At 48.9% G+C, this 20,225-nt stretch overlaps 2 protein-coding genes across 10 annotated transcripts; both read left to right on the forward strand.

Annotated features, from left to right (window-relative positions):
* Nucleotides 1-5,935: 5,935 nt before the first annotated feature.
* On the forward strand, nucleotides 5,936-12,447 carry TREM2 (triggering receptor expressed on myeloid cells 2). 6 transcript variants are annotated; one of them, XR_010586420.2, is made up of 6 exons: nucleotides 5,936-6,009; nucleotides 7,462-7,812; nucleotides 9,097-9,280; nucleotides 10,017-10,210; nucleotides 10,304-10,495; nucleotides 10,615-12,447. XR_010586420.2 is itself a non-coding variant. In XM_074038104.1 (5 exons), exons 1-5 carry the CDS (start codon nucleotides 5,970-5,972, stop codon nucleotides 10,318-10,320), a joined length of 786 nt encoding a protein of 261 aa, XP_073894205.1. In that variant the 5' UTR covers nucleotides 5,936-5,969; the 3' UTR covers nucleotides 10,321-10,589. The 6 variants fall into 6 exon arrangements, 2 of the variants coding, with proteins under 2 accessions (XP_073894205.1, XP_015304909.3); XR_012433814.1 differs by having other exon boundaries at nucleotides 9,190-9,280; XR_012433816.1 differs by lacking the exon at nucleotides 9,097-9,280 and having other exon boundaries at nucleotides 10,615-11,397.
* A 2,333-nt stretch (nucleotides 12,448-14,780) lies between these two features.
* On the forward strand, nucleotides 14,781-19,792 carry TREML1 (triggering receptor expressed on myeloid cells like 1). 4 transcript variants are annotated; one of them, XM_015449425.3, is made up of 6 exons: nucleotides 14,781-14,869; nucleotides 15,025-15,357; nucleotides 17,751-17,853; nucleotides 18,227-18,315; nucleotides 18,821-18,873; nucleotides 19,216-19,792. In XM_015449425.3, the coding sequence occupies exons 1-6, from the start codon at nucleotides 14,827-14,829 to the stop codon at nucleotides 19,528-19,530; spliced, it is 936 nt and encodes a 311-aa protein (XP_015304911.3). In that variant the 5' UTR covers nucleotides 14,781-14,826; the 3' UTR covers nucleotides 19,531-19,792. The 4 variants fall into 4 exon arrangements, with proteins under 4 accessions (XP_015304911.3, XP_005553124.3, XP_005553126.1 ...); XM_005553067.4 differs by having other exon boundaries at nucleotides 15,025-15,207; XM_005553069.4 differs by lacking the exon at nucleotides 18,821-18,873.
* The last annotated feature ends 433 nt before the right edge of the window (nucleotides 19,793-20,225 follow it).

The raw sequence follows: 20,225 nt of genomic DNA on the forward strand, positions 1-20,225 counted from the left end.
CCCAGTGAGATGAACCTGGTACGTCAGTTGGAAATGCAGAAATCACCCATCTTCTGTGTCGCTCACGCTGGGAGCTGGAGGCTGGAGCTGTTCCTATTTGGCCATCTTGGCACCCAATCTGGATCTAACTTTTTTTAAGCCTGGAATATGTATATGACATTACTGAAACAATTGGAAAGTCCTTAGGTTTTATTTTCAGTTTTAAAAAGGAGTCTCTTAGCTGAAATCATTACAGATGAAATAATATTATGTATGGGATTTGCTTCAAAATTATACGTGAGACAGTGGAGTGGACCAAGCAAAATTGGCCACGAGTTGATAACTGGTTGAGGATGGCTTATTGGTAGATGGAGTTTATTATACTTCTCTTTTTGTGTATATTTTAAATTCTCCAGAGTGAAAAAGTCGAAACTTTTTCTTTTCTTTTCTTTTTTTTTAAAGAAGAAATGTATGGACAGGAGGGAGTGGAGAAATCAAAGACCCTGGAAGAGAGGATTAGGAGAGGATTAGGAGAGAAAGCAAGTTGCCAGGGACCATCCAGGGTAGAGAGAACAGTCACCTGGGAAGAGGAAATGGACATCTGGGAAGGAGTGAGGCAGGAGGATGGAAGGAAGATTTCAGGGAGAAATAGAATGAGAAGGAAGGAAAATAATACCGACTACCTTTTTTTTTTCTTTTTGCAATTAACAATATGCCATAACTTTACATACCCAGATAGTAAACTAGGCTCAGAGAGTTAAGAAACTTGCCCAAAGCCACATAACTAGTAAGTAACAGAGCTGGGTTTAAGCGGAGATTTGTAAGAAGCCAAAGTCTACGTACTTAACCCCTACTCTGTATTTTTAGTTTCTTTCACACCCAGGCTTCAGTGCCCACACTTTTCCCTCATGTGCAGGCTGGATATCCTTCCTGATCCCAGCCAGAATCTGGAGCAGTTCTGATTGAATCAAGAGGCAGGAGAGGTTCCCTTTGCTTTCACCTCAGCCCTATGACGCCTGCGATGTCTGCACCAGTCTTAGCACCTGGGTTCGTCTCTTCTCCTGAGTTCTCATCCAGCCGTTTCCTTAGTCTAACATCCTGCATCACTTCAGTTGGACCCATTGGCTGCTGCCAGACTGGCCTCCTGTCTGCCTGAGACCTAGTCCAGTGCCATCACACACTCGCGTGCACACACACACTCCCCCAGGAGATGTCCTGGCTTAGAGAGGGGAGTCATTGGCCCTGAATAGGACCTGAGATCTTCAACTTGGAAAATAGGAAGTGTTAAAATGGAAGAGCTGTCTGAGCTGAAAGTGTCAGAGGATGATGGTACAAATACGAAGAGAGAGAAGGGAAGAAGGGTCAAGTCTGAGCCAGATCAGAGGTGGGATAAAGATTGAGACTTGAAGGCAGGGGTTTGGATGTAGGAAGGTAGAATAAAGTAAAAGCAGAACAGAATCAAAAAAAGGAACTGGAAAAGAGAAGTCTTAAGTGGCTACTTATTAGTGAATGGCATTTGTGGGCTCTTATTTTTTTAGTGTGGTGGCCCCAGCCAAGGGTAGAATGGACACCACCAACCACCCCCTTAAGCCCAGTTCTCAGGCAAGGCTTTGCAGGGGCTGTCCCAGGTTGGGCTGATGATAAGCCTGATCAAATTGGGGTTATTCCAGCTTTGAGAGGCCTGTTCCTATGTCGGTTGCTCCAGTCACATGCCTCTCCCAGCCTAGCACAGGGGCTGGCACTGGCCATGGTCCTGACCAACACCTAGTGCTTTCCTGGCTGCTCAGGTTGGATGGGTGCGGATAGGAAGATAATGGAGGATCTGATCTGAAAGAGGGTGAGGATGCTCATACTTGACCGTCTTGATTTACTCCTAGGGAGAAAGGAGAAGAGAGTGAAAGTGTGTGTTTGAGGAGAGTGATGATTTGGAGCAGTTACTCTAGGGCTTACTAGGGAGCCTCCAGGAGTTCTGAAGAGGATGACCAGGCAGCTGTGAGGTCTCAGTTAAAGTTAGACATCAGGAGCATGTCATGTGTCCAGTCATGCTTCTGGTTCTGAAGCTTTCCCCAGCAATGGTCACTATCATATCTAGGAACACAAAGGCTCCATGGTTCTGTAACACCATGCCCAGCACATGAATGAATGCACGCATCGGTGAGTGATGAAGTTCAGATGTAATGACAGAAGGACATAAACTCTGTGCCCAGATGTGAGGTGGCAGGTGTGTTTGAACTCAGATTTAGCAAAGGGAAAAGAAGAATCCTGTGCTTGGGAGCGGGGTGGTTCAGAACTGTTCCTGTGCTCAAATATGAGGATCGAGGGATCAGGAAAATTAACACAATTTTAAGGAAGAGCATTTGATGTACGTGTGCTGTGAGTAATTGGTAAGGATTTCTTGGTGCCTTCGCTTTTCCTTGAGGTTTAAAGATCTTTTCCTCATGTGGGAAGGCGTGGGGACAAGGGGCCAATATGCAGCTTAAATGGACCAGAAAGTAAGACAAAAACTTATAGAGCTGACGAGTTATGCTTCTGCCTAGGAAACAGAAAGCTAGAATCATGTAAAATAACACCCCAAATCATAAAATATTTAGGTAAAAATTTAACAATATATGTATAAGATTCGTATGCTAAAAACTGAAAACACTGATGAGAGAAATCATAGAAGAAACAAATAAATGGACAGCTGAATTGTGTCCATTGCGTGGAACACTCAACAGTGTTGTCTATTTCCCCCCCGAACTAACCCATAGGGTCAATGCAATCCCAACTGAAAGCCCAACAGGTTTTCGGGGGTGAGAAGAAGAGGATTAGAAGCCCACAAGCTGATTTTATGTTTTACATGGCAAAGCAGAGTAACTAGAATAGTCAAAACAATTTTGAAGAACCACTGCTTGATTTTAAGACTTACCGTAAAGCTACAGTAAGTTATCATGACAGTGTGATATTGGAGAAAGAATAGACATATGGATCAATGGAACAGAACAGTCAGAACTAGACCTACATGTCAATTGATTTTCAACAAATATACTAAGGTAATTCAATGAAGAAAAGAAAGTCTTCTCAACAAATTATGCTAGTACAATTGGACATCCATATGTTGAAAAAATTGCAAAGTGCATCTTATGCCACATGCAAAAATTAATGAAAAATGAATAATAGACCACAATGCAAAGCCTAAAACTATAAAACTTCCAATGGAAAATATAGGAGGAAATATTTGTGACTCTGAGGTGGGTAAACTTTTTAACAGAGCACAGAAAAGCACAAATTGTAAAAAGAAAAATCAAGGAATTGGACTTCATCAGCAATAAAATCTACCCATATAGGCTGGGGGCAGTGGCTCATGCCTGTAATCCCAGCACTTTGGGAGGCCGAGGCAGGCAGATCACCTGAGGTCAGGAGTTTGAGACCAGCCTGGCCAATGTGGTGAAACCCCGTCTGTACTGAAAATACAAAAAAATTAGCCAGACGCGGTGGCAGGTGCCTGTAATCTCAGCTACTTGGGAGGCTGAGGCAGGATAATCACTTGAACCTGGGAGGTGGAGGTTGCTGTGAGCCAAGATCTCGTCATTGCACTCCAGCCTGTGTGACAAGAGCAAAACTCTGTCTCAAAAAAAAAAAAAAAAAAAAAAAAAAAAAAAAAAAAAGATGTTGCTAATGCTGCTAAGCAAATGAGAAAAAAAGTTACAGACTAGATTAGCAAATCACATATCTGATAAAGGACTGCTATCCAGAATATGAAGAATTTTCACAGCTCAATAGTAATGATAATAATAAACAATTACAAATGGACAAAAGTGTTGCACTTTGTCAAAAGTACTTTGCTGAAGAAGGTACAGATGGCAATAAACAATAAAAAGATGTCCAATATCATTACTCATTAGAAAAATACAAGTTAAAATTGAATGAGATATCACCTTACACCTATTCGGAAGGTTTTTTAAAACCTGACAATATTAACTGTCGACAAGGAAGTAAAAATGGTACAGCCTCTTTGGAAAAGACTTTGGCAACTTTCATAGACTTAAACATACACTTACATGTGACCTAGCACTCCCATTCTTAGGATTTTATCCAAGGATAATAGAAACATACGTCCACACAAAATATATGTACATGAATGTCATAATTGTCCCAAACTGGAAAAAACCCAAATGTCCATCAGCAGGTGAATGAGTACGCTACTTGTGGTACAACTATAGAATGAAAGATGGTTTAGCAATAAAAATGAATACATTCTTGAGAAATGCAACGTCACGCATGCTGAATTTATTCTGATGAGTGAAAGAAGACTGATCCAAGAGGCTACATACTGTTTAATTCCATGTCTATGACATTTTAGGAAGAGCAGGACGCTACAGACACAGATGTCAGCTCAGTAGTTGCCAGGCCCTGGATTAGAGAGAAAAAGACTGGCTAAAATGGGCACAAGGGCTCTCGCTTGAGTGAAATGAACCTTTCTATATTATGGTATTGTGTTACATAGACCTGGTGATTGTGGTGGTTGTTATAGAGATGCTTGAGTTTGTCAAAATTTATACAAGCAGACATTTAAAAGGGTTAAATTTTTGTATATGTAAATTATGGGCCAATAAACCTCACTTTTAGAAAAAGACCCTAGAAGAGTACCTACAGAGTGATCTTCAGCCCCCAGACCCTTGGGGCAAGGCTGGGCAGTTGACCCTTTGAGTGGAGGCCTGTCTTCTCCTCTCTATGAACTCCCCATCTCCAAGCACATTCCCTGTCCATAAGATGAGTAGATGCACCGTAAATATGAGTAAATAAATGAATAAAAGAACAAAGAAGTGAGTGTTTGCAGGAAACTAAAGTAGACCCTGACAATCTACAGGCTCCTGCAGGCTTCTCCAGCCTCTTCTGCCACTCCCAGCACAACTCCATTTCCCACTCCTAGAATTGCCTCAAGCCTCCCCATCCAATCCCTGACTCACTGGGCCATTTCACACCTCTGTGCCTTTGCACATGTGGGTCCCTGTGCTTCGATCACCCTTCATGGGAACCTGTACCTGTAGGAAAACACACCCCTACCCCCAGAACTCTGGGAAATACCCTGTCCTTTCCTGTAGGATAGGATGATCAGGAGTTCAGGCAGGTGTGTGCACAAAATAAACACCAGTGTGAGCTCTTGTGCACAGGAGACCCCCCACAGTTCCAAGAAGGCTAAACCTGGGCAGAAAACTCCAGGTGGGAGAGAAAATTCTCTGTCTTATAGACAGCCCATTTCCCTTTTCCCTGCTAACTAGGATAATGGTAATAGTTAATATTTGTTGAATGCTGTGTGTCAGGCCCTACTGGAAAGCACTTTACCTGTAGGAACCCATGTGGTGCTCCTGATAACCCTTTGCACTATCGTTATTCCCACTGTATGGATCAGGGAACAGACACGGGTAGGTTTTGGATGTGTGGTTACACACTCAGAAAGGCAGGAAGTCTGGCTCCAGAGCTGTGTACTGAACCGCTGCCACATTGCAGGAATGACGGCCCTGGAGGGAAGAACTAAGAGGGGCTGGGTGAGGGTCCTGGCTTCTGAGGGCACAGCTGTTCTCCAACTCTTGCAAGGCTGAAACCAGAAGACAGCAGGCATTGCAGCTGGTGGAGGGTCTGAATACTGCTGTGAGGATAGTGATTCCTGGGCTAGGCTCTGCAAGGAAACTGAGCAGTGCGGGGCCTTATCAGCCCCAGCCATCTGGGGGCCACCCTGGCTGGCACCAGCAGGAGGGTGGGCTGGCTTCTCAGAGGTCTGGGAGACTCAGGCTCCTTCTGCCAGGGCTGCAGTGGCCGACTCCTCCTCCCCCTCCCTCCCCACCCTGCACCGCCTCCAGACCCCAGTCCTGACTATTGCTTAATCCCCAGGAACCCAGTTCCTGTGGGCAGCGCCTGACATGCCTGATCCTCTCTTTTCTGCAGTTCAAGGGAAAGACAAGATCTTGCACAAGGCACTCTGCATCTGCCCTTGGCCAGGGAAGGGTGGCATGGAGCCTCTCCGGCTGCTCATCTTACTCTTTGCCACAGGTAGGATCTTCTCCGTGCCCTGTGATGCCTTCTTTCCCTCACTTTGAGTATGTGGTTAGGGAGCAGGTGGTGGGCCCTGGGGTGAATTACGAAGGCGGTGGCAGTCCTTGGCATGCCTGAGTGCCCTGTTCTACACTCCTCTCCTCCCCAACCTGCCCATATTCTTCACACCCTCCTTCCCTCCCCAGTATCAAAACCCACCCTCAGACTCTTCCTGCATGTGGACATGTAAGGGGCTGGTGGACTCTGGTTGCATTGGAAGGGAAGGAGTGCTAACAGTGGCATCCCAGGCACTAGCTGGCAGTTGGGGGAAGCTTTCGGGGGGCGCCGGCACTGATAATAGCCTCTGAAATTATAAGCCACTAATTATGAGCCCCTGCAGTTATAAAAGAGGAAAGAACATGAGGATGTTCACCTGCATCTTTGGGGCACTGTCTCCCCTGCTCTGAAGGTCCTCTTGTCCTCAGCTCTTGATGGGAGGTGAGGGGCCTGGAGATTTCCATCACTGAGTTGCGGCGAATTGACACACCAAATTTTTGTACACAACTGCTTCTTCCCACTGAGGGAAGTGAACCTTTTGCTCCCCCACAGCGTTGGACAAACCTGGGCAAGAGGAGAGATAGTGCCAAATGGAGTCTTGTTCCTGCAGCTTTAGATGGTGTGGGGGCGGGGAGGAAGGTGGGGTCCTGAGGCATGGATGGGAGGTGGTAAGGTGGGAGAGGGCCACTGCCCATATGGTCTCTCTAGTTCCAAAAGGCAGGCCACCAGCTTCCCAATCCTATCTTTCAAGCCTCTGTCACAGTAATGGTTGAAGATGGCAGGCAAGGGAGGACCAAGAGAGGAGAAGTCAAAGCAGGGGGCTCTGGGGGCTTCTGCTGCAGCCCCTGCCCCAGCAACAAGCTGGTGCTCTAAGCCCATCTCCCCCGCCCTAAGGAGGGTTCCCAAAATAGCAGCCTCATGTCTCCCCCAAAATATCTCCGAGACGGGTCCTTCCTGAAAGGGGAACAAAGCCACAGAAATAGGGAAGCTGGAAGCTAAAGGTCAGGAAAGTCGGTACCAGTGTGGGCGGCTGCAGAGCAAGCAAGAGTGGCGGGGCAGGGAGAGCCAGCCCCAGGCCGAGAGGAGAGATCCTAGTCCCGTATGACAGCAAAGAGATGTGCAGAACAGAACTGGAGGGGATTTTAAGACCAAGTGTCTCCAGAATAGACCCAGGGAGGGTCAGTTACGTCTCCAAGGAGGCCCAGCAAGACCAACTGTGAGAAAACCAAACCCAGGTCCCAGGTTTCCTGGTTCCCAATTTCCCACAAACACATGCTGTGCCACCTGCTCCCAACTTGCATAAGAACCTAAGCTCCTTCAGGGCAGGGTTTTTGTCTGTTTAGGTCACTGCACAGGGCAAGTGTTCAATGCGTATTTGGTAAATGAAGGAGTGAATGAATGTCTCCTCCCCAGAGCTGTCTGGAGCCCACAACACCACGGTGTTCCAGGGCGTGGAGGGCCAGTCCCTACAGGTGTCCTGCCCCTATGACTCCATGAAGCACTGGGGGAGGCGCAAGGCCTGGTGCCGCCAGCTGGGCGAGAAGGGCCCATGCCAGCGCGTGGTCAGCACGCACAACTTGTGGCTGCTGTCCTTCCTGAGGAGGCGGAATGGGAGCACAGCCATCACAGATGATACCCTGGGCGGCACTCTCACCATTACACTGCGGAATCTACAACCCCACGATGCGGGCTTCTACCAGTGCCAAAGCCTCCATGGCAGTGAGGCTGACACCCTCAGGAAGGTCCTGGTGGAGGTGCTGGCAGGTGAGTGGGCAGTGGCTGCCTCTCTGGCCTGCCCCTGTTCCAAGCCTCATGTTTTGGGCATCTGTGTGCAGAACCACCCACTGGGCTCTCAGGAATCCTGGGAAAACCCATCGTGTGGGTCTCATCTCCCTACTCAGGGCTACCAAGGATAGTTGTGCAGGTTGCTCACTGCACAAGAGGGCCAAAATCCACTCCCCAGCCCGGACTCCTTTTGCCAGACTGTGTTCCCTGGTGCAGAGCTGCATCACCTGCAAGAAGGGCACCTTTCTCTACTTTGCATTAAGGCACTCTGTGAACTAGCCTGGCCTTGGCCCTGCTTGCCCAAACAGCTTTATCCATCTCCATCCAGTTAGCATGTGAACATGATGGGAGGTCCTTAAGGAGGAGGAGGAGATTAATTTATTCCCTCACCAACCAACCAGTGGTCCTATCAACGTAAGTGAAGCACCAACCTGGTACAGAAAATCACCCCTAGAAAAGTACACTGCTTGTGCTGGGCAATGTGCTTCCCTTCTCTGGGCCTCCATTCTCTCATCTGTAAATGGAGAGGGTGGTGTCTGTCCTGCTGACCCCACAGGGTTCCGGTGAGTTTGTGTTGTGGGGGAGGGCAGTTGCGGGCAGGGTGTGACATGTGCTCCAAGCCTCCTGCTACTGAACTGTCTTGGGATCGCCATTCCAGGTGGGAATAGGTGGGCCACGGTGTCTCTTTCCATCCCCGAGCTTTGCGCAGGGACCACCCTCCAAGAAGGCTTTCTGCTTGAGTCTTCAGAACACAACTGTGTCCCCAAAGGAGAACAAATCTGGGACTACAGAGGCCGTTTCTGACTCTCCTCTTTTCCAACCCCTTCTCCCAGTATGGCTCTTTAGCATGGAAATGAGGTCAGGAGTAGTATTTGCCTGATGTGGGGAGGTCAGGCGAGACTGCCAGTCCTAGACACAAACCCCACCTCCACCACTTTTCTAAGGATGGCAGGAGGCAGTGAACTCCCTTAGCCAACTCCCAAGAGGGAGACAGAAAAATGAAAGTAACCCATAGCTTGTGTAGATAGCTTGACAGTTTAGATAGGATTTTCAAGTACATCCATGATTGAATTTGCTCTTCTTAGCCCCTGTGCAGAAGGAGGGGGGAGTTGTAGTTACTGAGCTCCAATGAGGTGCTAGACACTGCCCAGAGGTGCCCTCATGGAATCCTGGTAACCCTGCTATTAAGGAAATATTCCTAACTGCCCACTTTATAAGTGGGGAAATTGAGGCTTATGGAGTGTAATGACTTGATCCACATAGGACCAGTGCCCAGGGGACCTCACCCCACCCATAAAGGTTCCCCCCTGCCTCAAGGAGGAAGGGGCTGGAGGCTCATGGCTCTGCCTCCCATAGACCCCCTGGATCACCGGGATGCTGGAGATCTCTGGGTCCCCGGGGAGTCTGAGAGCTTCGAGGATGCCCATGTGGAGCACAGCATATCCAGGTACAGCGATGGTTCTTTCCTAAAACCCGTGGGCAGACTTCCACCCTGCAGAGCCCCACAGGGGATGGGGGTTGGGCATCCTGAACTACAAATTACAAGGCAACTAGAGCCTGAAGGGCCCTGGATGTGTCTTATCTAAACACCCCTCCACCAGCTGCTACATGTTAGTTAGTTAGTGTGACTGTGTCAGTTGTTCATTTATTGGAAGACTTCTATAATGGTTTGTAAAGAGCAGCTGCTCTAAGACTCCTGAATGCCAGCTCCCGCCCCTCCACTGGCAGCCCCAGACATCCCCATAATTCAGTAACAATGAAAGTTTTAGTACTTTAGTACAAAGCTAAGACCCCTGATCTCTGCTTCTTTGGTAGGACCAGAACCAGTCTGACTGGTCCATGCCTGTGTACTGGTGTTTAAACGTTGCTCATATAACCACTGAGCACACATGTGTGTACACACACACACCCATGGCATAGCACTGTATACAGAAGAAAACTGCTCAGTGAGGGAAGGTGGTGTGTTTAAGTGCACTCAGCAGGTTAGTGGCAGAGCATGCCTAGAACTCAAGTCTCTTGACTATGGGCTCTCAAAGCCCCAAAAAGACCCATCCCAGGGATGGGTGCTGGGTGGGGAGGTGTGCTGAGGTCCTAGAAGCTCCTGGTTTCTCTCCATTCCCTGAGAGAAGATTCTAATCTGTAGGCCATCTCAAGGCTCCCATCTGCCCTCTTGTCTCTCCAAGGAGCCTCTTGGAAGGAGAAATCCCCTTCCCACCCACTTCCGTCCTTCTCCTCCTGGCCTGCATCTTTCTCATCAAGATTCTAGCAGCCAGCGCCCTCTGGGCTGCAGCCTGGCATGGACAGAAGCCAGGGACACATCCACCTAGTGAACCGGACTGTGGCCATGACCCAGGGCACCAGCTCCAAACTCTGCCAGGTGAGCTTGGAGAGCACAGCCAATCGAAGGTGGACTTGGCAGGGATGGGAGGTGGTGCTGAGAGGGGCCACATGAGTCCTTGGACTATTGCAGGGCTGAGAGACACGTGAGGAAGACGATGGGAGGAAAAGCCCAGGAGAAGTCCCACCAGGGACCAGCCCAGCCTGCATACGTGCTACTTGGCCACCAGGACTCCTTGTTCTGCTCTGGCAAGAGACTGCTCTGCCTGGACACTGCTTCTCCTGGACTCTGGAAACAGGGAGTGTTTGAGGGAGCGGGGAGGTGGTAAGAACACCTGACAACTACTGAACACTGGACATTTTAAACACTCACAAATAAACCCAAGACTGTCCTATTTAACTGGATAGTTGTGGGCTTCATGAAAGTCTCATTTTCTTCCACAGGGGTAAGAAAATGAATCTGGATGAGAAAAAGATAAGAGATCTTGCTCCTTGAGGCCCAGGACCACAGGATACCACATCCCTCCATTCTCACAGGCTTCAATCGCCCAGTCAGTTTTTTTCTTCTCTCTCCTCCCTTCCCTAGATCTGATTGCCAAGTTCTGCCTCCTCCTCTGGGGTTTCTCTAGCATCCAGTCTTCCTCTGCTCTCCTCCCCCACATTCACCCTCTCCATCAGCTTCCCCTGGATTATGGGACGTCCCTGCCTCAAGGCCCCCTCCAGCTGACTCTGTTCCTCCCCATCAAAGTCAACTCCTGGCAGACTCATCCATTCATCTCCTTAGAACTCTGTTTTTATCATGTCACTTCGCCTTTGGAGAAATGACAAGGGCTTCATAATGTACAGCATATCAAACTGGGAACTGATGGTTCAAGCCCCTCATCATATAGAAGGGAAACTGAGGCTCAACAAGGGAAAGGAACTTATCCAAAATCCCCAGCCAAAATCCCCAGTAGAGCCTGGAAATCCAAATTTCACTTGGCATTCAAGGTGGTCTTTCCTCTAACTCACTCCTACTTATTTATTCAACAAGTATTAGTTTGAGCAACTAGTCTGTGGCGAGTGCTATTCTGAACACTGGAAATACAACGGTGGATGAAGCAGGCGAGAGTTGTGCCCGCACAGAGCTCACTTTAGTGGGAGGAGAGGAGACAGACAATGCACACAGTAAATAAGTCAATCTGATCACCTGTTAGAGGCAAAACGTGCTGAAGAAAAAAATTAAAATCAAGCAGGGTTAGGAGTATGGGTGTGCAGGAGGCACAGGGGATGATACTATCTTAAATGCAGCAGCCAGAAGGTGAGGAACAGTTGAAGGAGGCCACGAAGTGAACCATGAGGACATCACAAGGAGGAGTATTCGGGGCGAGCGAACAGCCAGGGCAGCTCATGCAACCTCATCTCTCTCTTCAACACACACACCACCCTGGCCAAGACTCTGGGGGAAACGGGGAGGAGACTCCCCTGAGGGTGAGCTGCAGGGGAAAGAAGTGAGTCGGCCACATTCTTAGGCTCTCTGGACTGGGCCCAAGAGAAGTGGATGCCCAGGATCCCCTGTGGCCACCACTCACATGGCTGCTTTGCCACCTAACCTGGGCTTGGGCCCCTAAGGTTTAAATCACCAGGATGGAGCTCCCGGCATGGCCCTCATGTTCCAGCCTCACTTCAACATGTCACTCCCCTGGCTCCAGCTGTGCCCCAACCCTGCCTTGTCCACACCCAATGTAAGCTGCTCCATTGGCTCCCTGCCCTGGAGTCTTAGGATTCTGGTCCAGTCTGTGTTCCCATGGCCTGCCTGGCTCAGGGGCACATTAAACTTCCTTATTGTGTCCTGGGGCAGTGCCCCCTTCCTATAGATCCAGGGCACAGGTAGACACCAAGAATGAGCCGAGCCCAAATTTCACCTTCTCCACCTCCCTCCCACCCCAGTTGTGGGCACCAGTGCTGATGACATGGCCTGGGAGGCTCCCCGCAGCCTGCCTTGTGCTCGAGGGCAGTGGCTGCCATCAGCCCCAGCCCAGAATCAGGCTTTCCTCCTCATGGGAGCTTGGACTTTTCTCTTTCCTTCTCTGCCGTGTCAGAGACATTCCCCTCTGGATTGGAATCACCCAGGATCCCCTGCCTCAGACTCTCTGGGAGCACTCTGGACTGAAGGGGAGTGAGGCCATTTGGCCTCAAATTTCAACTCTGCCTCCTATTAAGACACCTTAGGCAACCTCCTCAATCCCTCTAAACCTCAGTGCCCTCTCTTGTAGAAATAAACAAACAAAACAACCACTTCCCCTACTTTGCAAGGTTTTTGTGGGGTTGAAAGAAGTAACATTTGTGGCCGGACATGGTGGCTCACGCCTGTAATCCCAGCACCTTGGGAGGCTGAGGGGGGTGGATTACTTGAGGCCAGGAATTCAAGACCAGCCTGGCCAACATGGCAAAAACACTGTCTGTACAAAAAAAAGGAAAGACAAAAATTAGTCGGGCATGGTGGTGCGTGCCTGTAGTCCCAGCTATTTGGGAGGCTGAGGCAGAGAATTGCTTGAACCCAGGAGGCCAAGGTTGCAGTGAGCCAAGATTGTGCCACTGCACTCCAGCCTGGGTAACAGAGTGAGACTCTGTCTCAAAAGAAAAAAGAAAAAGAAAGAAATAATATTGTGAAGGTCCTTGGCCAGGTGACTGGCACATAGTAGGTCCTCAATAAACACTGGTTTCCTCCATCTAATGCCCAGCAACATGATGCCTCTGTGAAGGCCAGGAACTTGCCTGGTCACCTCTGTCCCAGCACCCAGCAGTGGACCATATTCAACACTTAGTCCAGCATTGAATACAGTTCACCTCTTCATACAACATGCCCGGGTGGCTTGTTAGTATGAAAATAACTTCCCTATAAGGCAATCAGAGAAAGCCTGGTATGCATTGGCAAGACGGATGCAAGCACATCACCAACTAGGGTGACCCGTTCTGGTTTGTTCAGGACTTTTTCAGTTTTTGCACAGAAAGTCCCATGAAACCCCTCAGTCCCAAGCAAAAAGGGGAAGTTGGTCACCCAATCTTCCACTTCTACAAGGCCCAGTTTAACACATTAACTAGTTTTCTTAAGCTCCTGCTCCCAGTTTCCCATTCCTCACTCCCTTGTTCCCAAAGGAAGGAAGGAAAAAGAGGAAAAAAGGAGGTGAGAAGGGAGGAGATGGGAGTGAGGGAGAACGGCCTTTCCAGATCCTTTTCTAGGTCTTACCCTCCAGATTAGAGCAATACTCCCCTCTTAACCATCCCCAGCTGCTGTAGTCTCTTTGACCACTGGTGCTTCCCCTATGTCTGAGGTCAGATAGTTTATTAGGTTTATTACTCACACTTTGTCCCAGTTCCCTGAGCCCATTTCCACAGGGCAACATGAATGAGAGCCAGGAGTCTCCTGTGTAGGCAGTGAGCTTGGATCACAGGAGAGAAACCCCCAAATTATGAGACTTGGAGTTTATATAGAGAATTTGGTGTATCTCCCTCTCTGGAAGAAAGAGAGAGAGAGAGAGAGAGAGAGAGAGAGAGAAACCTTTACTGTGGAATGTAAACAAATCTCTGGTGAAGAAGAGGAAGAATGCAAGCAAATCTCTGGATGTTGCACTCAAGGCATGTTTGCTATTCAATCACCCGCCAACAAAACTTGGCCAGTACCCTTTGCACGGAAGGACTAGAACATGCGGCAATGTGAAAATATTCATGAAGAATTGTCTTCCAACAGAGAAGATAGAGCATTCATGAAACAAAAATAGTATGCCAGAATTTTAAAATGCTCAAAGAACGAGGAATATCTTGTCTTGTAAATTAAAAATCTTTTTAAAAATAACATTTTAAAAGACAAAAATAGAAGGATGGAAGAAAAATGAGGACATCTCCTTGAAGGCAGAAAAAAAGAGAGAAAAACATGGAAAATGAGAGAGAAAAGATATAAAAATGAAATGAACACACGACGTTCAATAACCAACTAGTTAAGGAGTTGCAGAAAAAGGGAGGGGGAGAAGAAAATGGACATGTAATTATGAAAGAAATAATTCGTTTCCTAGAACCGAAGAATGTGGATCCAGATGGAAGGGGTCTAGAGTGTCCAGGACAATAAATGAAGAAAGACCCAGTCCAGGGTACAGGATCAAGGTGAAACTTCCTGTTTGAGGTTGTACTGCATGCAAGGACAACCTCTTAAAAGCTTGGGTGGTGGGGCAGCACTCCCAAAGAATTGAGAGTGAGAATGGCATTGGGTGAGGTGCAGGGCACTCTACCTTCCTCCGTCACAGCTGTGCACCCTCAGATTCTGTATTAGGAAGATCCTGAAGATCATCTTTCCTCTTTCTCTCTTGTCCTCCAATTGTCACAATCCTCCCATCTCACCCCTTAGCTGGGCCCCAGCCACTGCAGGCTTCTAGCTTTCTTTGGGTCTTCTCATCCTTTCTTGCCCACCCTTACCCTCAGGGCAGTTCCTGAGCACTGAGCCAACCAGGGCTTGGAAGAACTCCCTTTCCCCACTCCTGGAGGTGCCCATCATTTCCTGTCTCCCACCCCATAGTCACTGAGAACCCCACGTGACTGTCTGAGGCAGATGTTTCCTGCCCTCAGGGGAATGCTGTGTCAGTCCCCAGGCAAGCCCAGGAGTTGACATTTCTCTGCCCAGCCATGGGCCCCAACCTGCTCTTGCTGCTGCTCCTGGGACTAGAAGGTAAGGTTCAGGAGGAGCTGCAGCTCCGGGCCCCATATGCTCAGCCCCATGCCCAGGAGTAAAGTGTTATTGTGAACGCCACACCCATACCAGCAGCTGGGCTGGGAGGTGCTCCCAGCTCCTGCCCACAATTCCCACCTCCTTTTCTTCCCCAGGTCAGGGCATAGTTGGCAGCCTCCCCGAGGTGCTGCAGGCACCTGTGGGAAGCTCCATTCTGGTGCAGTGCCACTACAGGCTCCAGGATGTCAAGGCTCAGAAGGTGTGGTGCCGGTTCTCGCCGGAGGGGTGCCAGCCCCTGGTGTCCTCAGCTGTGGATCGCAGAGCTCCAGCGGGCAGGCGTACGTTTCTCACAGACCTGGGTGGGGGTCTGCTGCAGGTGGAAATGGTTACCCTGCAGGAGGAGGATGCTGGCGAGTATGGCTGCATGGTGGATGGGGCCAGGGGGCCCCAGATTTTGCATAGAGTCTCTCTGAACATACTGCCCCCAGGTGAGTTATCCTAGGCCAGCTACCACCCCTTGGACCTACCCTCCCCACCCCCACCTATTGCCAGGGCTCTTGGGTTCTTGAGGAGTGGGGGCCCCTGGGGAGGAGGCATTCGGAGGAGATATCCTCTTGACAGCTCTGCAGGGAGCGGAAACCAAACTGGGTGGGAAGTCTGAGATAAATCAGCTAAAAACCATCCCCTTCCCCCTTCCACACTAGTGTGCTTCCCAACAGGAAGGCGTGTCCTTCCCACCCCAGGGACTTGGTCTCTTCTTCCAGTATTTTCAACATACTTGATGCTAATTTATTTTTTAATTAGAAATATTTTAAACAATGTTGAATCTGAGTATATAAAACCAGAATTAATTTTTGTAGCTTTCAGTGTTTTATTCCTGTAATAGTGGGCTTGGCGGCTTAAGAATTATGGAATGCATACCTTATTTAATTTTATAAGTCTTCACAGGGCATCTAGTATGTCTCACCTACAAGTGGGTACATTCAGTACCTGAACTACTTCAACTCCTTTCGTTTTAAAAATGGAAAAAGTGTCATTCATATTTTAAGCCAATATTCTTGACCCTATTTTCAGTATTAAAGACACTGTTTTTGCAGGTTTCATTCCCACAGCCCATAACTTTTCTAGTATACAAGCATTTATTAAAAGAAAATTTTAAAATATTAAAAAGTTGGGTTTTTTTAAAGAAAGATAGGATGTTCTAAAAATAAAGTTCTGGAGGGAAAATGGTCAGCTACCTCAAGCACAGACAGCCACTCCTTTTCTTTTATGGAACTGGCCATTTTTTCACCTTTAGGTCTTCCTTTTCTCAAGTATTTTATGCCCAATCCCCAAATAAAATTAAGTAGAGCATTTTCCCTTCCCTTGTTTTTTGTTTTGTTTCATTTTGTTTTGTTTGAGACAGGGTCTCACTCTGTTGCCCAGGCTGGACTGCAATGGCAGTATTGGCTCACTGCAACCTTGGACTCCTGGGTTCAAGTGATTCTTGTGTCTCAGCCTCCCGAGTAGCTGGGACTACAGGTGCCCGCCACCATGCCCAGCTAATTTTTGTATTTTTAGTGGAGACGGGGTTTTATCATGTTGGCCAGGCTGGTCTTGAACTCCTGACCTCAAGTGATCTGCCCGCCTTGGCCTCCCAAAGTGCTGGGATTACAGGCATGAGCCACCGCCCCAGCCCCTTCCCTTGTTTTTTTCCCTCTAAATAAGAGGGTAGACTATGTTGTCATTAGAATCCTTCTCATCTCAAGCCCGTGGTTATTGTCTTATATTATAAATATATTGTTAATCCTTGTCATTCTTTGCCCTCCTCATTCCTTGACACTTTGAGTTACTAAATTCAGGTTCTAACTCCCTAAAAGGCAAATTGTGACAAGAGGAGACTCCCTGGGAGGAGGGTCAGGGAGGCAGGGAGCTGGGCCCCCAACCTGCTGCTATGGGGCAGGTGCTGTGGAGAATGATGTTCAGGCAGGCAGGTGGCACATAGCATCCAGAGATGATGTGGCTTGCAGCTCAGGCGAGCATTTAGCTTCAGAGAAGGTGGTCAAAGGCAGCCTAATAGGCACCAGGAGGGCAGGACATGTGCCACAGCAGCCCCAGTTCCTGGTGTGGCATAGGAAGGGGAGTAGGAATGGTAAATCTCTCAAGAACAAGGCAAGGCCCCATTCCAGTCGGTCTGAAAGGACTGGCCACGTTCCTAAGACAAGTCTCCAGGCCCTGAGAAACCAACCCCAAGTCCTACAGCCAGAAGTCAAGCACATCCTATGGGTGACAGAAGCCTTGTCCTCAAACTGAGTCTCAGGATCCCAGCAAGCCTCTCAGCAAGGGTCAGTTAGTTAGTGTTGCATCACATGAGGACCCACCCAGATTTCCTTCAGTCCTGAGGGCAGAGCTTGGGCTGGGGTTGCAGGGTTGCAGGTATGTGAGGAGGCCCCATTTAAGACCCATGAGAGCCAGGAGCTATGTCACCCTGAGGATGAGAACTGGAGAAACCTATTCGGGTGGGAAGGAGAGGTGGGTACAGATCATCCAGTAGGTGTTTTTACACAGACTGAACAGCTTGATAAGGCCAGAAGGGTGAGGGGTAGAGCAAGTAAAAGGGAAGAAATGCAGCGGGAGGATGGGGGGAGCTGGTGGTACAGGGAAAAGTGGGTGTAGTCACAACCAGGTAAAGACATAAAAAGCCAGTGCCATTTCCTGACCTGTGGAATGACAGGCCCCTAAAGAACATCCCATCCTCCCCTTTCTGTGTTTCTTCCTGGGGTCCTCTCCTTCCTTGGCTCCACTCCTCCAGTCCCTCATAACTCAACAGGATATTGAAGCCTGCCCACATGGGCATGCACTCATTAAATGTTTCCTTCTGACTCCGTTCCTGGCCTGACAGAGGATGAAGAAGAGATCCATAAGATTGGCAGTCTGGCTGAGAACGCATTCTCAGACCCTGCAGGCAGTGCCAACCCTTTGGAACCCAGCCAGGATGAGAAGAGGTACTGACAAGATTGGATTTGGGAGGCCAGGAAAAGGGTGGTAGTGGAGACAATGACTTGTTTAGAGCTCCCAACTAAATCGAAGGGGAAAACTTATGATTCTTCCCACCTCTGGGGAACTTCTGGACAGACGACAGACAGATACATACTTCTCTGTCCTGGTTCAGCAATGGTCCCTTCATGCTGGTGAATCTTCAGCCAGGACACCTTAATGAGTCCCTCTTCTGCCCTGCCTCAGTCAGCCCTCCTCATTCTATTCCATCTCCCTCTCCCAATCGAGAACGTAACCCTTCTGTCGCTGCTCCAGGGCTCCTGGCCAGCAGCTCCCCACAGGCTTCAGGTCTAAGCCTACCTATCCCTTTCTGTTCCTCAGCATCCCCTTGATCTGGGGTGCTGTGCTCCTGGTAGGCCTGCTGGTGGCAGCGGTGGTGCTGTTTGCTGTGATGGCCAAGAGGAAAAAAGGTAGGTGGCTATCTTCCTATCTCAGCCTGGCCCTACCATTCCTGTATCAACCAGTTGTGTAGATAAGGCCAGGAGTCTAGGTCCAATCCCCCTACAAATGGATTTACCTGGGCTTAAGTCTCAAGGCCCCCATATCCTAGAATTTCCAGGGCTGAGGGATGGAGGGGAGGGAAGGAGATTCAACGGGAGCAGCCTGCAGAAAGACAGGAATTAGAAACGGTGGGGCAATGCAATGGGAGGAAAGGCATTGGAGAAGGTGGGGAAAGGGTTTCGGGAGGTAGGCTGAGTGCTGAGGTGAGTTGAAGGGAGCTCTGGAAACCATAAGTGGGTGAGGAGATTTCCAGCAGGCTGGGGAGATGGAAGGGGTAAAGATTTGGTGGTGGGAGTGGGGAAGGTGAGTCTGCAGTAGTGAAGAGGTTTCAGAGGCTTCTGAAGGAAGGGAGTGAGGGAAGGGCTCTGAGCTAGCCCCGGAAGCAGACTATGCTGCTGTTGTCTGTTCTGCCAGGGAACAGGCTTGGTGTCAGTGGCCGATTCCTGAGCAGCAGAGTTTCAGGCATGGTAAGAAGCCTCTGCAGGCCCGCAGCCAAATTCCCCAGACTTTCTATTCATCACACTCACTGAGAGGTCCTAGGATGATGGGGTGGAGAAAAGACTGGGACCTAGCTGGGGTCGAAACCCTCTTCGTAAATGCTGTAAACTTGACACTAATGGTCTCCCTTGGCATCCCACCCTCCCAGACTTGGGGAGAAACTTGGGGCTGGAAAATCTTCACAATGAAGCCCTCTTGCCCACTGACATACTCAGGATTCAAGAGATAGATCTAGTGTGGTCCTGGGCTTCCCACCAAAGGGAGATCTGGGGCAGAGGGAGGCATTCCTGATTTGCCTGCTTTTGTTTCAGAATCCCTCCTCAGTGGTCCACCATGTCAGTGACTCTGGACTGGCTGCTGAATTGCCTTTGGATGTACCACACGTTAGACTTGACTCACCACCTTCATTTGACAATACTACCTACACAAGCCTACCTCTTGATCCCCCATCAGGAAAACCATCACTCCCAGCTCCATCCTCATTGCCCCCTCTACCTCCTAAGGTCCTGGTCTGCTCCAAGCCTGTGACATATGCCACAGTCATCTTCCCGGGAGGGAACAAGGGTGGAGGGGCCTCTTGTGGGCCAGCCCAGAATCCACCTAACAATCAGACTCCATCCAGCTAAACTCATCACACTGTAAACTCATGAGGACCATCCCTAGGGGTTCTATGCATCCATCCAGCCAGCTCATGCCCTAGGATCCTTAGGATATCTGAGCAACCAGGGACTTTAAGATCTAATCCAATGTCCTAACTTTACTGTCAGGGAAAGTGATGCTCAGATATGACTGAGATGTCTTGGGGAAGACCTCCCTGTACCCCACTCCCCCACTGGTTCTTCTGCCATTACACACTGGGCTAAATAAATCCTAATAATGATGTGCAAACTCTTAATGGCTGAATGAGAAAGGAAACTGCCCAAGTTTGACTAATTGCTTGGCCTGTGAACGGAAAAGACTCTGGTCTGAATTTTGTGCTGTATGATCTCCTGTCTCTCAGTGGGGAAATGGTTTCCTTCCCTGGTCAGAACACTACAATGCAGTTTGATTCAAGGGATGCTGAAAAGTCTTCCTCAAAAGTATTTTTTGCTTCTCTCATGATGCCTCCAAGTACAGATTCATTTGCGTGAGTCAAGGAAGTTCTTCTCCTTTCTGCTCTGCACCTTGTGAATATGTGACATGATGCGACACCATATGATGGGGTGGGGGTGGTGATAGGTTAATGATAGTTAAAAGAGACCCAGGACAAATGGTGTATGAGAAACGGGACTGAAAGGAAACAGGAGCAAGGACAGAAATGGAAATAGACACCAAGTCTGTT

Source organism: Macaca fascicularis, chromosome 4, assembly GCF_037993035.2.
Source record: "Macaca fascicularis isolate 582-1 chromosome 4, T2T-MFA8v1.1".
Classification (NCBI taxonomy): domain Eukaryota; kingdom Metazoa; phylum Chordata; class Mammalia; order Primates; family Cercopithecidae; genus Macaca; species Macaca fascicularis.

Coding starts and splice junctions, on each gene's coding strand:
- TREM2 (XM_074038104.1), top strand. CDS start 5,970: ATGGAGCCTCTCCGGCTGCTCATCTTACTCTTTGCCACAG. Junction 6,010..7,461: donor CATCTTACTCTTTGCCACAG/GTAGGATCTTCT, acceptor TCTCCTCCCCAG/AGCTGTCTGGAGCCCACAAC. Junction 7,813..9,096: donor CCTGGTGGAGGTGCTGGCAG/GTGAGTGGGCAG, acceptor TGATCCACATAG/GACCAGTGCCCAGGGGACCT.
- TREML1 (XM_015449425.3), top strand. CDS start 14,827: ATGGGCCCCAACCTGCTCTTGCTGCTGCTCCTGGGACTAGAAG. Junction 14,870..15,024: donor GCTGCTCCTGGGACTAGAAG/GTAAGGTTCAGG, acceptor TTTCTTCCCCAG/GTCAGGGCATAGTTGGCAGC. Junction 18,874..19,215: donor GCAGCAGAGTTTCAGGCATG/GTAAGAAGCCTC, acceptor CTTTTGTTTCAG/AATCCCTCCTCAGTGGTCCA.